General features: G+C 38.4%; 1 protein-coding gene across 4 annotated transcripts in view; it reads left to right on the top strand.

The window, feature by feature from the left end:
• Nucleotides 1-5,900: 5,900 nt before the first annotated feature.
• The window catches only part of OPA1 (OPA1 mitochondrial dynamin like GTPase), a 94,195-nt gene continuing 83,135 nt past the window's right edge, over nt 5,901-16,960 (top strand). For 2 of the 4 annotated variants that reach the window (XM_059920784.1, XM_059920786.1), the window contains exons 1-6: nt 5,901-6,099; nt 9,701-10,019; nt 10,680-10,776; nt 13,500-13,607; nt 14,655-14,708; nt 15,394-15,461. In XM_059920784.1, the coding sequence (XP_059776767.1) occupies nt 6,068-6,099; nt 9,701-10,019; nt 10,680-10,776; nt 13,500-13,607; nt 14,655-14,708; nt 15,394-15,461 (678 nt within the window). In that variant the 5' untranslated portion in view covers nt 5,901-6,067. The remainder of the gene's footprint in view (nt 6,100-9,700; nt 10,020-10,679; nt 10,777-13,499; nt 13,608-14,654; nt 14,709-15,393; nt 15,462-16,960) is intronic. The other 2 variants (XM_059920785.1, XM_059920787.1) reach the window with 1 other exon arrangement.

The following is a 16,960-nucleotide window of genomic DNA, read 5'->3' on the forward strand; positions in this document are numbered from 1 at the left end:
TATATATATATATATACACATATATATGTATATATATATATATATAATCCAAATGAGGATTTTTAGGAAATCATTTATAATGTTTGTTGAGGAGGATTATGACATGCTTTTCTGAAGGGTGGGAAGAGTTTGATAACCCTGATGGTGCAGTTATTTGTGACTTAGCTAGTTTCCCTCTCCAGGAAACCACAGAGGAAGAGTGCAGTGTCAGGGAACTTGGGTATCTCCCAGGAAGAACTTGGCAAAAACTTCTATTGTAACAATTTTAACACAAAACTTAAAAAAACAAATGCAAATATTTCAGTTTCCATTAACATCTCCCTTTCTGAAGATCCCTGATTCTCTGAAAAATGTCTTTTTGCAAATAAATATATTAATAAATGTTTTGGGAATTTTAATTGGTGCACTGTTCAATTTCCATCTGAACCTGAAAGTTTAAAATAGTAAAATTATTTCATGACTTCTGGACCAGAAAAACATTTTTAACATCTATTTCCTTAAGTAAATAATACAGATGTTAACAAATTCAGAGTATAAAAGGATTTACAGTGAAAGTAAGTCTCCTTTCCACTCACGACTCACCATCCTCAAGTCCTTCCCCAGACCCTTCCTGTAAAGGATAAAGAGTCCTCCTGTGTCTACTCCTGATACCCTCTGAATCCTCTGCTTTACTTCTGACACTTCTAGTCACCAAAAGTCATTGAGGGTGGTGGGGATTGGGATGGTTCCCTCCCATCAAGCAATTTTCAGATTCTCCAGACACCAGCTGGGTGTTCTATAATTTAATTCAATTGTGACACTATCTACTTGGAGATAGCATCAGATCGTACAGGTTAGGGGCTCAGCTCCACAAGACCGGTTCCCTAAGCCCTCACTTCAGATCCAATCACAAGTCCAGGTTGTTACTGTTACCAAACAAAATTTGGGTCCACATGCCCGCAGTGCAACAAAGCCAATCTACTGACACCAGGTTGTGGTGAAGGAAAGTACAGCATTTATTTGCAGGGTGCCAAGCAAGGAGAACAGGCAGCTCATGCTTAAAAGACCCAAACTCCCTGATGGCTTCCAGGAAGGTTTTTAAAAGCAACATCTGGGTTGAGGGTTGCAGCTCGTGAACTTTAATCTGACTGGTGGTGAGGTAACAGGATGATGTTTCAGGAATCTTATTCATCAACCTTCTGGTTGCAACGAGTCTGAGGTTCACTGCTTGTGGTCAGCATGTAGTCACCATTTTCCACCTGGGTGAGGGTCTTAGTTTCTGCAGAACAACTCAAAGATATGCATCAGATGGTTATGTGTATCCCTTGAGTATGAAATATGACTCTGTTTTATCATTGAACTATTTGCTTTTCCTTTGTTTCTGTATTCCCTCACTTCCCTAATTAGTAATTGCTTGAGTCTACAAAGTGGAACTCAGAGAAGGCCGGGAGACTAAAGCCTTTTTCTATAAACAAGGAACAGGGGCACAGAGAGGCTTTTGTACCCAGGAGGGCCTCATTGGGTTAGGTGTTAAATCTAGGTTTGGTATCATGGGCTTTAGCATAAGTGACACTGTTTGGGGCCTGTGGTTTTTCCCTTTAACAGCAACAAGTTCAATATTATTTTTAAAACACCAAATAGGCTAACACAAGCCAAACAAAACAGGTCAGGGGGATGAATTTAGACCAATGGTGGCATTTTGATTACACAATATTCTGCCCCTTTATTCTCATGTGATACTATATATTGGAAATTGTTCCTTATCAGGACAAAGAGATCTAACTCATAGATTTTCATGGCTAGTATGAATATAATTTATTTAACTATTTCTATTTCTGGCTATTTTTCTTATTAAATTAATTAACAGAAAGGTCATTAGACAAGATGGTTCTAATGTCTTGGCAGTGTCGAGGAGGAAGAAATTTTCCTCTACCCTTCTAGGTTCTTCTGTCTGGCCTTGAAATGGAGCAGGACGCTGTGGGGCGCTCCTTGTACAAAAGCCTTTCTATATCCCCCATTTCTTGTTTGTAGGAAAAAAACTTCAGCCTCCTAGACCTCCTGAGTTCCAAGTGGCAGATTCAAACAGTTTCTAATTAGAGAAGGAAGGGAATGCAGAAACAAAGAAGGAGCAATCAAGAGACAAGAGTGCAGCCATAAAGCAAGGTCCTGGTTCCTCCTCAAGGGATATACATAACTTTGAGTTCTTCTGTAGAAACTAAGGCCCCCACTCAGGTGGAGAACGGTAATTACAGGCTGAGTACAAGATTCCTGGAACAGGGTCCTGTTACCTCACCACCAACCAATCAGAAAAAAGTCATATATCCTGCAGCCTTCATCCTAAATCTTGTTTATAAAACTTCTTCCTCCAAAACCATCTGGGAGTTTGGGTTTTCTGAGCACAAGCTGCCCATTCTCCTTTCATGGCCCTTTCAAGAAACCTTTCTCTACTCCAAACCTCTAGGTTTGTTTGGCATCACTGTGTGTTGGGCACGTGAACTTGTGCTCAGCAATAGTCTAATAATTAAGTTGACATGAGACAATCAAACAAAAGTTTAATAACATGTATACATGGGAGAGACCCGGAAAAACTGTGAATCGCCAAAATGACTGAAGCCTTACCTTAAATATCAGTACCATCCTCAGCTAAAGACAAAAGAAGATGTTGGGGATAGGGGCTTGGGACTTCAAAGGGGAGAAAGGAAATTCACATGGAATTGGAAAAGTAAATATTTCCTAAATAAATGCTGGGCCATTCAGAGACAATTGGATGGAGAGTGGATTCTGATCACTAAGAGTTTTCCCCCACTGCACTTAGTCCATATCTTTTACAGATATCTCTGGTGATAGCTCTGTTCCTACAACAGGGCCTCTGTCTAAATTCCTTAGGCAGCTAAGGGGGAGGTAAAAAGAAACACTTCCTAAGTCTTCTGTTTCTTAAAAATAATCCACTTAAATTAACCTCATGCCAAAGAGAAACATTTTGTGATGGCAAATTTTGTTCCCCTATAGCAGCCTACTAAGCAAAACAAAACCTAAGCCTCAAGGTTAAGAAATCAAAACCTAAAACAACCAATCAGAAACAGCCAACTAGGCTTTCCCAAATAAGGTAACCACTTAAAGTACAGCCAACCAAATAATTTCCTTTCTTCACTTCTGTGTCTTCTCCATAAAAGTGTCAATGGATGGATCACTTCTAACCAATTCTAGCTTTGTTACCGAATCCAATCTCACTCTGCTCGCCACAGGACAGGCCAATAAATTGGGAGACGAGGTGTTGAGGCAAGGAATAACGACTTTATTCGGAAAGCTGGCAGGCTGAGAAGATGGCGGACTAGGGTCCCCAAAAACCATCTTATCGGGGTCTGGATGCCAGTCTCTTTTATAGAATCAGAGAGGGAGAGGCGGTGAGGAAGTAAAGTAAAAAGGGCCATGAGTCTTGCAAAACATCTCCCATGGCCTGCATTGAGGAGGGGATATGTTAATTTCTTCTTTCTGCAGCCATTCACAGGTGGGCAGGGTCAGATTGTCTCCCTGTGAGCTGAACAAAGAAAGGCACTTTAGTTTAACATTCAGGCAGAGGGGCAGGGTTCCCTGAGGCAGGCCATCATGTATGATTATAATAACAAAGGCAATGAAAAGCAAAGGTTAAAGTCAAAGAAACAGATCCAGCATGGAGTCAAAATTGGCTCTTCCCTGTTACAGCTCGGTACTGCTTGATTTGAATAATTTTTGATCAAGTAAACTCTTAAAATTTTTATTAAGTCAGTTTATCTTTTAATGATGTTGATTCCGATCTTTTGCTATTTCATACAATGCAGAAAGAAACAGCATGTATACATCTTTGCATGACTTGTAAGCAGATGAAGTAGAGGGCCTGGAGAAAGAAAACTACGTATGGCTTTCATGGCATTAGAGAAGGCATTTTGGGCCAAAGCCATTGTGTGAGCTCAGCCTGGCCACAATGCTTCCCCTCAGGTCTCAGTAATTAACGATCTTAAGGTAACAAAAGAATACAGAAACAAACAACTGTTATCAGGCAAGAGAAGCAACAGTAGCAAAGAGAATGTATCAGTTGTAAAGACTCCCAGTTCTGTTTCACTGGTAAAGATTAGCCTGAAGCCTCAACCACCAGATCAACTGGCACCTAAGGGATGATGATGTTGACCTTTTCTGACCTGTGTGACTCCAATCAACTCAAGCTTGGACTCTGTTGACGGCCCAACCCCTTCATGAACATGCACGTTCCCTTAGCTTGCAACTTCCCAAATTTTGCTGTTGGAGGAATCACTGCTTTGGGAGATTCCCAGTTTTCTCCTCACTTGCTGCAAGGAATAAATCCTTTCTTCTCCTGAACTTTGGCTTAGTTGTGTCTTTTGGCTTGACACGCACCAAGAGGAGAACCCAGTTTTTCGGAGAACAGATTCAGTAGGCTAAATGCCTAGAAGTAGAATCACAAAACAAGGACTTTGTAAGATGTAAAGATAACCCATATATGAAAGGAGTTGCCATTATTTGGTTTCCACTTTTTTTCCCATAAAACAACTGGAATTAACAGTAACAAAGGAATTTTTGCATAAATCTACAATCCTGGGAAACCTACATTTTGTACAGATCAGTATAGCAAGTTCCCATTTGTACTTGCCATTAAAACAGTCACCACACTAAATATAATAAAGAAAATCCCAGAGTCCTGCATTTGGGAAGTTTACTACCATAGGCTGGGTCTATATTTGGTGTTACTGTGAATGGATGCACACTGACTTATGAGTCTGATGATTACGGGGAAAGGAATTTTGTGTGTAGCATGTGCCGGGGGTGGAGTTCTTAAAATGAAGGGGGCATACCCGGCTCTCTGATATTGGGCCACTAATTGACTTCACTACCTTCCACAGGTCACATCCCTTGTATGGGCCCGTTTCCACATAAAACATAAAATGATAAGAGTTGGAATGGGAAAAGGGCATTTAAAGTCATAGAACTGACTTAGAGTACTTAGAGAGATAATGAAGACAGAGAAGAGAAGGGGTCCAGGATCTCAAGAGATCCTACGTTGAGAGGCTGGGAGGAGGAAATGGCAAAGGAGACGGGGGAGTAGCAGGTCCTTGAGAAAAGGTGAATGTGATGTCCTGAAAGCCAGGAGAGGGAAGCCGATTAAGGAGTGTGCTGAGATCCAATATTCTGAGCTGAACGCGGAGCGGTCCAGTGACCACTGGCAATATGGAGTTGTTGGAGGCTTTGACAACAGCAATTTCAACAAATTAGTGTGATTAAAAGCCAGATGAAAGCCGGTTAAGGAGTAAATGAACAAAATCATTTTTGACGCCTTTATAAACTGCACAAGCTTGTACCAAGCTCTTAGGTCTCCTAATTCATGACCCCTCTTAGATCTGACCTTCAGAGATTCTAAAGCATTTAACTTGTCCAGTACTTCTCCAGCCTCCGGAGATTGCTCTAAGGATATGAAAGTACTTCGTAAACAAAGAGGCCAAACAAAGGAGAAGGGCAAAGGGGCAGCCGTGGGTTTTCATTACTCTATTCTATTACTCTATCTGTGTACTGTATTCATTTTGTATTCCCTAGCCGCCTCTATGCTCCTGCAATACCAAATTTTCTAAAAGGTAGCCACCCAGTAAGAATTTATCACTCCGTATTTCTCGCCCTTCAGCCCCTGGCCCCGCACCTCGACCCCTCCCCTCCCCAAGTCTTTAACCAGAGAGGCACGAGTTCACCATGCCACTCTGGAAACAAAAAGGGAGGGGCGGGGCGGGGTGGGGAGAGGGGAGGGGAGGGGAAAATACTGTGGTTTCTACAGAGGCTTTGAGCGCATGCGTGAGTCCTCCCCCGGACCGTTTGTGCTGCCCTCCTAGGAAGGGGCGGGGGGTGAAGGTTTGCCGGACGGACCGAGTACGGGTGCCGAGCAGGCTCTCACGGAAGTCCATTCGCCATTGGGAGGTCCGCAGTGGGTGCTCTGTGCCCTTGTTGCCGAGGGCCTCTTCTTGGGTCATTCCTGGAGTAGGAGCCGGACTGGGGCTGAACCGGAGCTCCCCCCTGGCCGCCTCGGCGCCTGTGTGACCTCCTCGCCGGCGGGATGTGGCGACTACGCCGGGCTGCCGTGGCCTGGTAAGTGCGGGCTCCGACCTGGCCCCGTTATTTCTGGGGCCTCCAGAAAACGAGGTTGTCCCATCACTACATCCAGAATGTGCAGGTAACTCTCAGGCCAAGCAGAGAGCAGTTGGAGGATTCCGGGATATTTTTGAGGACCCGGAGTGACAAGAGCCCTGACTAGGCTTACCTAGGTGCTGGCCCCCGTACTGGCCCCTGTCCGTGTTCCTATGCCCCTCGGAAGATTCTGGGCGCTTTTCAGTCTTGGCCTTTTCTATGTCCTTTTGTGCCTGCCCCTTTCACCCTTCTATCCTCGCTGTTATCTCTGTCTCTGGTGGCTTCTTCTGTCCGGGCTCTATGACTCTAACCATGTGTCACCCTTGCCGCGTCTCTTAATTCTCACTGTCTTTTTCTTCTACCTGCACGCCAGCTTACATTGCTTTTGCAGGTACCTGAGCTCTTCTCTCGGGGTGAAGGGGACTCTGCCTCTTTCCTTAGTACGCTGAGTGAACATGATTTGGAGTCAGATCTGGAGCGGTGACGCATACATGTAGTGTCAGAGATGGTGATCAGAGATGGTGATTAGAGATATTCTCTTAATAGCAGCTCTTTTCAGTGTTTAGGAAGGGAGACTTGCTTTTTGGATGTGAGGTGGTGAATGTAGCACCATCTTTCTAATCACTGTGTTATTGTTGCCCTGGTCTGTGTTAATCCTAAACCGAAAATCATAGAAGTATTTACATTTCTATGGGTTACTATGTGCATTTTAATGAAATTAAATTTGACTTTAATCTTTACACGTAGCTGTGTTCTAGTATCCTTAGATATCTTCAGGTTTAACTCATTGTTGCAGGCATTTGATGAGAAGTAACATGCATCAAGCAAGGTTGGAAAAACTTGGTTTTCCTGAATTAACTCAGTCTCTAAACACCTGTCTTGAATTTTTTTCGGAATGTTTTAAGTGGTGTAATTTATAGTGTTTATAAGTGATGGGATCCATTTGTTTTATGAAGGTTAATTTGAGTCTAAATTTAGAACTGAATGGCATACAATAGTTGAAGTTTCAGTCCATTAGAATAATTGAATAAGTTACTTCTAATGTCATGGAATTTTAATTTCTGAGTAAATCCCCAGCCCTTGGTACTGAACTAAGTTATTTACAACCTTTTTATTTCTACTCAGTATTTACTGGGGAAATATATCTAATTTTCTTTAAATAAGAAAAGACTTTGCAGAAAATAGCGTACTTTGTTGGAGCAATTAAGATATGTAGGAAAAACTTTAAAAATTGAGTTTCCAATCGACTAATTATCAACTGATAATTGTTTATTCAATTGGATGCTGTCAGCTAAATTGTTTCTAAAGTTACTGTTGACTCTGTAGTCATGGCTTAAAATGTCTTATGTTGATAGCACAGTTTAGCTGCCTGCAGAAGTAGAGATGCGGACGGTCAGGTGCCCCAAGTTCTGGAGTTTGTCTTTTGATGTAGCTCCTATGCATGTTATGAAGGAGTACATTTAAATTCTTACTCTTTAATAAATAAACATTCTTTGACATATATATCTAAATATGTGCTCATAGACATGTCAGAAAACCAATGACCAACATTTATTTAGGTGCAATAAATATTTGCATAAAATTGTTGAAAAAATAATAACATGCTAGGAAACAGTACATAGGTTAAAAGCAGATGATGGATGAGTGTGAATAGATGATTTCTGGGGTTGGGGTCGGGGAGCCTTGTTTTGCATCACATTTGATTTTTAGTTTGGCCTAATATAGAAGTATATATTCAAATTCCTTTTCCACCATTCACTAGTCATTCTACCTTAGGCAAGACACAGTTAAAAAAAGCAAGTTGGTAAAATAAGGATACTTACCTTACTGGGTTTTTCTGAGAGTTAACAGTAGCATTTGTGTAAACATCTGACATAATGCCTGGCAGTTAGATACCCCTTTCCCCTCACTGTCGTTCGTCACAACATTATTTCAATGTTCCTTGATTCCTATTCCTTAAGATATTTCTACTCCCGTGTAATTAAATGAATTACAAATTTATTCTTTAGTATGGGGCCTGGCCCATAGTAAGCACTATGACTGTGTGTTGAATAAGATAATCAGGCGTATGTTTGTTGGTAGGAGACTTTCATTCTCTGCCAGGAAGGACAGGAGGAAAGAGCTCAGATAGTAACATGTGCATTTAGATTTTTTTCTCTTTGGGGTGTTTTCCCCCCCCCTTTCTTTCTTTCTTTTTCTGGGGAGCCATGAGGTGTTAATAATTTTTCCTTGATTTCCATTCCTGGACCGTCTCAGGATTGTGAAACATAGATGAGAGGGCAAAGAATAGATGTTATAAGCTACTGGAACTTTTGTGCTTAAAAGTAAAAGTTTACACGCCTTTTTTTGTATAGGTGCATCCATAATTCACATTTATTTTCATACCACCATTTTAGCCTAACATTACATGAAATCTTTTCGTACATCTACATGGTCTTCGTATTTATCACTTTAATGGCTATACACAGTATTCTCTTTTGTTTATGTACCATAGTTTATAAATTTATGTTCTTAATGTTAGATATTTAAGTGGTAACATTTTTTGCTATTACAGCACATCTTTTTTTAACAGTTTTATTGAGGTATAATTGACATACAGCACTGTATAGGTTTAAGGCGTACAGCATAGTGATTTGACTTATATGCATCATGAAATGATGACCACAGTAAGGTTAGTGAACAGCCATCGTCTCACATAGATACAAAATTAAAGAAATAGAAAAAAATATTTTTTATGATGCGAATTCTTAGGATTTACTGTCTTAACAACTTTCATATATAACATACAGCCTGTTAATTGTATTTATCATATTGTACATTACAGTCTTAGTATTTATTTCTCTTAGAACTCTAAATTTGTACCTTTTGACTGCCTTCATTCAATTCCCCCTTCTGCCACCCCCTTCCTCTGGTAACCACAAATCTGATCTTTTTTCTATGTGTGTTTGTTTGTTTGTTTGTTTGTGAAGTATAATTGACCTACAACACTGTGTTAGTTCCTATTACACAACATGGTGATTTGGTATTTCTGTACCATTTCAAAATGATTACCATGATGAGTTTAGTTCGGATATGTCACTCTACAAAGATATTTTGTTTTCAACTTTACTGACAGCAAATAGCTGTCAGTAGTTAATAAAATAAGTCTCTACCTTTTTTGTTTTCAGTTTTGATTTCTTGGACCAGGATCATAGCCCACATATAGTAAATTAGGGGACAGGCTCTGGAGTCCCACTGCCTAGGTTTGAATCCCTCCTTTACTCCTTATGTCAGTGGGGACTTCAGCAACTTACTTATGTCTGTCCGCCTTTTCCTCGTTGGTAAAATGGGGACGATACTAGTACTTTTATCATAGGATTATCAGCAGGATCAAATGAGTTAGTTCCTGCTGCAGGAGTGCCTGGCACACAGTAAATGGTTAGTAACTGTGGGCTATCGTAAGGCACAGTGTGATTGGTCATGTGTGCCTGTGTGTTTTCACTTTTGCATATTGCTCTTTTATATCGTTTCCTTTGCATTGTTTCCCCATCTGATCTTTCTCCCACACCTATTTTTCTTTCAGTGAGGTCTGCCAGTCCTTAGTGAAACACAGCTCTGGAACAAAAGGAAGCTTACCACTACAAAAACTGCATCTGGTTTCACGAAGTATTTATTATTCGCATCATCCTATCTTAAAGCTTCAAAGACCCCACTTCAGGACCTCATTTCAGCAGTTCTCCTCTCTAACTAACCTTCCTTTACGTAAACTGAAACTTTCTCCAATTAAATATGGTTACCAGCCCCGCAGAAATTTTTGGCCAGCGAGATTAGCTGCAAGACTCTTAAAACTTCGGTATCTCATACTCGGATCTGCTGTTGGGGGTGGCTATACCGCCAAAAAGGTGAGTTTAACTTTCCTACTGCTTTTCCAATTATTCCAGCATGATTGTTTTAAGGTTTCTTAGCATATGTCATTTTTCTTTAGTGCAGTAGAATGTAATTAGATGTTTAAACATTTATTGTGTGCCTCTATTATGTGCTAAATTGTTTTAATGGTGCTAATAGGAAAACGCTCTCTGAATCTTAGTTATTATAAGAGATGAAAATGGCCTAGTGGAAGGAGCACTGGTCTGGGAGTAAGAACACTTAGGTTTGATTTTCAGCTTTGCCATTTAGTAGCACAGGCAGGGAAGTAAGTGGCATGCTCATGCAACTACTTCGTAGCAGCTCTGGGACCAAAGGTGGGGTATCCTGATCCCTGGTCTGTCTTCCTTGTATTCCTCAGTGTTGTTTAAAGCCAAATCATGAAACCCATTTGAAATAGGAGTACATTTTGAATTTTTCCATTTTCTGTATTTAGTAGAGGAACATTTACATGTTTTATATGCTTGTCTGCTAATTTACTTTCAGAAGAGCAGAGACCACTTTGTTTCTAAAAATTTTGAACATAATACATTGCTCTTAGTAGCTTAGCATGTTTTAACAAAATAAATTTAAATAGTTTTTTTTATCTTTTATATGGCATTCAGATCATTTGATTGGCATACTTTCTTATCTTTCAGACTTTTGATCAGTGGAAAGATATGATACCTGACCTTAGTGACTATAAATGGATTGTGCCCGACATTGTATGGGAGATTGATGAGTATATCGATTTGGGTTTGTATCAACATTAAAATACTTTTCTTGGTTGTATCTTTAGGAAAGAGAAATAGTTGTACTGAGATAGCTCCTTAACTCTAAGTTTAAGATTGTGGCAGTTGTTTGTTTGTTTTTTTGACATCTTTATTGGAGTATAATTGCTTTACAATGGTGTGTTAGTTTCTGCTGTATAACAAAGTGAATCCTGTGTACGTATACATATATCCCCATATCTCCTCCCTCTTAAGTCTCCCTCCCACCCTCCCTATCCCACCCCTCCAGGTGGTCACAAAGCAGCGAGCTGATCTCCCTGTGCTATGCAGCTGCTTCCCACTAGCTATCTGTTTTACATTTGGTAGTGTATATATGTTAGTACTACTCTCTCACTTCGTCCCAGCGTACCATTCCCCCTCCCCGTGTCCTCAAGTCCATTCTCTACATCTGCGTCTTTATTCCTGTCCTGCCTCTAGGTTCATTAGAAGCTTTTTTTTTTTTTTTTTAGATTCCATATATATGTATTAGCATACAGTATTTGTTTTTCTCTTTCTGACTTACTTCACTGTGTATGACAGACTCTAGGTCCATCCACCTCACTACAAATAACTAGTTTCATTTCTTTTTATGGCTGAGTAATATTCCATTGTATATATGTGCCACATCTTCTTTATCCATTCATCTGTCGATGGACACTTAGGTTGCTTCCATGTCCTGGCTATTGTAAATAGAGCTGCAATGAACATTGTGGTACATGACTCTTTTTGAATTATGGTTTTCTCAGGGTATATGTCCAGTAGTGGGATTGCTGGGTCATATGGTAATTCTATTTTTAGTTTTTTAAGGAACCTCTATACTGTTCTCCATAGTGGCTGTATCAATTTACATTCCCACAAACAGTACAAGAGGGTTCCCTTTTCTCCACACCCTCTCCAGCATTTATTGTTTGTAGATTTTTTTTTTTTATACAGCAGGTTCTTATTAGTTATCCATTTTATACGCATTAGTGTATATATGTCAATCCCAATCTCCCAATTCATCACACCACCATGTTTGTAGATTTTTTGATGATGGCCTGTTGTAGCAGTTTTATTTTAATGATAAAAGTAATAGAATAGCAGAAAAAAAATAGGTAAGAAAAAAAATTATCCACTAGTTCATCAGTTTAACACAGCTGCCACGATCCTTAGGGATCAGTTTCTTTTAATTGTACCTATTTTGTGTATGTGGTTAATATTTTACTTTCCTTTTTAAGAATTATATAGTCATAGTGAACATACACTTTGCTATCTTGTCTTTTGCTACCTAACACATTTGTCAGCATTTTCTACTCTACTGAGCAGCCTTCTTGAATATCATTTTCAATGTTGTATGATGTTACCCAGAACAGATGCACTGTACTTCACCTAACTAGCTCCCTTTGATTGAGTACCTTGTTTACCTCTACTTTTTGTAACCAGGTTCCTTAAAAGCCTGCTAGTGTCCAGAGTAATTTCTCCTGTTAGTCTTTCATTGTTCCCTTTTTCAAATAATAGATGAGAAAAAAAGTATATTTGATAGTTATGATTGCCAGTAACTCATGGTGATCTTTAGAAAAAGATTTTTTCTGATGAAATTATTTTCCTCAGGTCTCTTTTTTTAAGACTTTGTGTAGACATTTTTTAGACTTTAGCTTAGGTGTATACGGGGGTGGATTTAATCTCTGCATGCACTATTCACAGCACTGTCTTAAAGATAAAATTGTTACATAGACAAAGATATTTACAGGAAAAGCACTCCTTCAAATTATTTTTCTAACGTTTATGAGAAGAGCTTTTAACGTTATGCATTCACTAGTCCCACGCTGTAGTGACTGCAAGCCTGGGTTCTGAAGCTAGACTGTCTAGGCTTAAACCTGACTCCCCCACTTTGCTGTATGTGCAGGTCCTGTTACTTAACCTCTGTGCCTCATTCCTTGTCTGTAAAATGGGGTTGATGAGAACTGTTTTGTAGCATTGACATGAAGATTAAACAAGTTAATGCTTTTATAGCACTTAGAATAAGACCTAATACATATTCTTATTTTGAGAAACTTTGTGTTTTATCTTCTCCAGAGAAAATTAGAAAAGCCCTTCCTAATTCAGAAGACACTGTAAAGTTGTACCAAACTTTGACAAAATTGTTGAGTATTTGTAAACAAAAATAAATACTTGATCACTTTATAAATAAAGCTAGCAATAATAAAGTAATGGCTTGTCTTGGGTTCAGAGACAGTTTTTTTGAAGTGGTAACAAGTGTAAGTCTTCTTAGGGAATACAAAAGGAGAGAGAAAAGTAATGGAATTCTGTTCTTAAACTTGAACTGGGATTTCATCACTTTTTTTTGAATTCAGGTCAGGTGCTACGAAAGATATTTTTTCTTTCTTCTTTGATTCATTGCCTTTCTGCTGTGACTTCCTCCCAAAAAATACTTCTAATTCCAATCCAGTGTTAACATTTATACAGTGCTTCTGTCTCAAGGCATTTAACTTATAAATCAAAGTTAACCCTCTAAACCATATGTTTGGTGAGTCTTTTTTAAAAATTTTCATGGCTTGTAGAAGATCATCAGAATAACACATTGTTTCAGATATACGTAGCAGTTGTAGTTGGAATAGGGAGAAAAATGGAAAAATATTTAAATTTAAGTTTATATATGATTTTTTAAATTGTATGAATGTTTCAATAGTCAAATTCTTATTTTGAGACTATTTCTTTTCTCTTCTCCAGAGAAAATTAGAAAAGCCCTTCCTGATTCAGAGGACCTTGCAAAATTGGCACCCGACTTTGACAAGATTGTTGAAAGCCTCAGCTTATTGAAGGACTTTTTCACCACAGGTAAGGAAGGACGTGTGTTTGATCTCGTTTAAAATGTCGGGAAACACAGAGGAAAAATACTTAAAATGTATTCATTTGTTTATTTCCATCTTTTGTTTATTTATTTATTATTTTAAATTAACATTTTTTAAAATAAATTTATTTATTTTGTTTATTTATTTTTGGCTGCGTTGGGTCTTCATTGCTGCACGCGGGCTTCCTCTAGTTGCGGCAAGCGGGGGCTACTCTTCCTTGCAGCAGGCGGGCTTTTCATTGCGCTGGCTTCTTTTGTTGCGGAGCACAGGCTCTAGGCACGCGGGCTTCAGTAGTTGTGGCACGTGGGCTCAGTAGTTGTGGCTCGCGGGCTCTAGAGCGTAGGCTCAGTAGTTGTGGCTCACGGGCTTAGTTGCTCCACGGCATGTGGGATCTTCCTGGATCAGGGCTTGAACCTGTGTCCCCTGCATTGGTAGGCAGATTCTCAGCCACTGCACCACCAGGGAAGTCCCTATTTCCATCTTTTAAATGAAGATATTTAGTACAAATAAAAGCCAGGTTTTTGATAAAAGGATAAACACGTTTTGTTGCTCTGTGGTTTTACTATTTTTTTAATTTATTTTTATTTTTTGGCCGCGCCATGCGGCACACGGGATCTTAGTTCCCTGACCAGGGATCGAACCTGTGCCCCCTGCAGTGGAAGCACAGAGTCTTAACCACTGGACCACCAGGGAAGTCCCCGTGGTTTTAATTTTTGTTTAGCCCAACAAAATGAAAATTTGCAAGAACTTAAACATGCTTGGCTTTAGTCAGTGAGGGAAAAATAAATCACTTGTTCTTGACAGGTAGATGATACTTCCTATGTGTTTGCTGTTCATAATTGCTTAGAGACGATTTGGTGATTTTAAAACATTTAATTATAACGGACCATAATGAGTAGAATTTACTAAGGTTAGTCCTGGTGTATTTGCCCAATTCTGCCCTATCATGATATAAATCTGAGGTCTCAGACATCTTTGTTTGCTCATTGTTAAATTTTACATTTCTATTTCCCCCTTTGCTGATTTTTCACAGGTCACAAATTGGTTAGTGAAGTCATAGAAGCTTCTGACCTACTTCTCTTGTTAGGTGTGTAAACAGATATTTTTGCTGATCTTAACATGCCTTTTAAATGCATCTAATAAACTAGCTGCAAATAAAATTGCAGACCAAATTTATAATATTGCTTATGCTGAATTTTAAAATGTCAGAATTATATTGGGCAAATTCATTATCCTTTAGGTGGAAATAATAAAATAATTTTTTGTGGTAAAACTAAAATTCCTAAATATGTATGTCTATATTATAAGATTAAAGCTATTAAAAAGAAAATTTGCTTAACCAAAATATTTTCTTGAACCTGATCTGATTGCTTCTGATAATTGAAACGAAAGTCATTTTAGTTTGTCTCATCTGTCTTGTCACAGTTGACATTTTTAATTTAATTTTTTTACTGTATATGGTCTGTAATGGCAGTAGTGTATGGCTGAACTGTAAGTACTCTCATGTAAAATAATCCTTATCAAAGACTGCCTTATTTTTTATTGTAATTTTCAGTGATATTTTAAAAAATCAGTTAAACATGTCCTATAATGGTTTTGAAAATTTTTTTCTTAGGTTACCACTGCATTCCTTAAAATAAGAATAGCTTCCCAAAAAGTGATTTTTGCTCTAAAAATCCTTTTATCTTTCAACCGACTAAACATAATTTGGAATTTAGTTTAGGCTATTGACTTCACTGGAGAATTTAAAGGACTGCATATTTATCTTTAAGGTTCACCTGGAGAAACGGCATTTAGAGCGACAGATCCCGGGTCTGAAAGTGACAAGCGTTATAGAAAGGTACGTATAAAGGAGCATTCTTCACATAGATAGTCTTGAAAGGTTTTTAAAAGTTTTTACCTACCCTGGAAGATCTGAAAATGGTAACATCCAAGAAGCAAACATAAAAGCATCCAGTGGAGGTACTGTTATTATTCTTGGTACAAAATGCAAGGTATTATTCAGCAGTTCTGGAAATATAATTGGAGAAGCCAGTTTCCCTCAAATATGTCTGTGAAATATTAGTTTCCAGGGTTGTCCCCAACAAAGGGTTTTGTTGTTAAATATGTGTGGGGGAAAGCTGGTATAAATAAAACAAGCAGGCTTCTTTTCTTTTCTCTAGGATTTCTCAGACCTTAATATATGCATGTGCATTGTGAATCTCTAAGAGAAGTCAAAGTGTGCAGGGTTTTCCAGATTTATTTAGCAACAAAACCCTTTTTCCATGAATACCTTTTAGGGACTAATGTTTCACGATATACAGTTAGGGGAAATATTAAGGGAATAGCAAGTTTGTTACTAAGGGATAAATAGACTTCTGTTACATTGATAGTCAACAGAATTACGTATGGGGTTATTTAGGATATGTTAATTTCAATTCATGCATTAAAACCCATATGAAACTTTTAGGAGAATTGCTGATGTAGAATAACATGCATTGTTGTGTATTTATATTCATATGTTAACCTGATATTGTCTTACTCTTCACTTTTTTCATCTTTTGAAATTAGTAAGATAACTGATTCCTTGGAAGTTTTTTTTTTTTTTAATAATAACCTAGATAAATAAATATCTGGAAGAAATACTCCATGAACATTTAAAAATTCAATATGAACATTTAAAAATTAAATGATGAAGGTTATTATGGTTTTAAATCATTGAGGTAAATAATTTTATGTTTTTTGGGGAAGCAGGAAGAAAGTAATTCCTATGTGTAGATTTCCATCTTGTTTCCTGTCCTTCAACTTTGAGCTTTTTACATGATATTCCAAGTTTTAATTATATTTCAAAAGATTTTTTTTCTTTTGTCTTTTAACTTGATCTTTTGGAGAAAACATTTTTCAAAATGTGTGTATATATGTGTGTGTGTGTTTGCCTTTTAACTTGATCATTTTTGATACCTTTTCCACTGGCATTATTTTAACCAAGAGATACCCTTGACTATACATGCTACTGGGAAGAAAAATTTGAATAGAAATTAGCCTATGATGCACAGCTTATTTTGAGCCAAGGCCTTGGCCCTTAATGCAGATAGACTTAATGTGCAGAGAAAAGCTAATCTAACTGGGGAGAAGGAACCCCTGTTACAAGTATGGTAGTATGGTTTTTGAGCGACAGGATATCTTGTTGCCTAGATTGGTTAGGGGAGGCTTGCATCTCTGTTCTTTTCTGATATGGCCTAGGATTGTTTTGGTAAATGAGAATCCTGTTTAGGACCTGACAGATAATTCCCTTAAAATCCTGTTAAGGTGATAAATGAGTAGTAACTGATAAATGATCAAGAGCTCTGCAGTATAGAA

Source organism: Balaenoptera ricei, chromosome 4, assembly GCF_028023285.1.
Source record: "Balaenoptera ricei isolate mBalRic1 chromosome 4, mBalRic1.hap2, whole genome shotgun sequence".
NCBI classification, from domain to species: domain Eukaryota; kingdom Metazoa; phylum Chordata; class Mammalia; order Artiodactyla; family Balaenopteridae; genus Balaenoptera; species Balaenoptera ricei.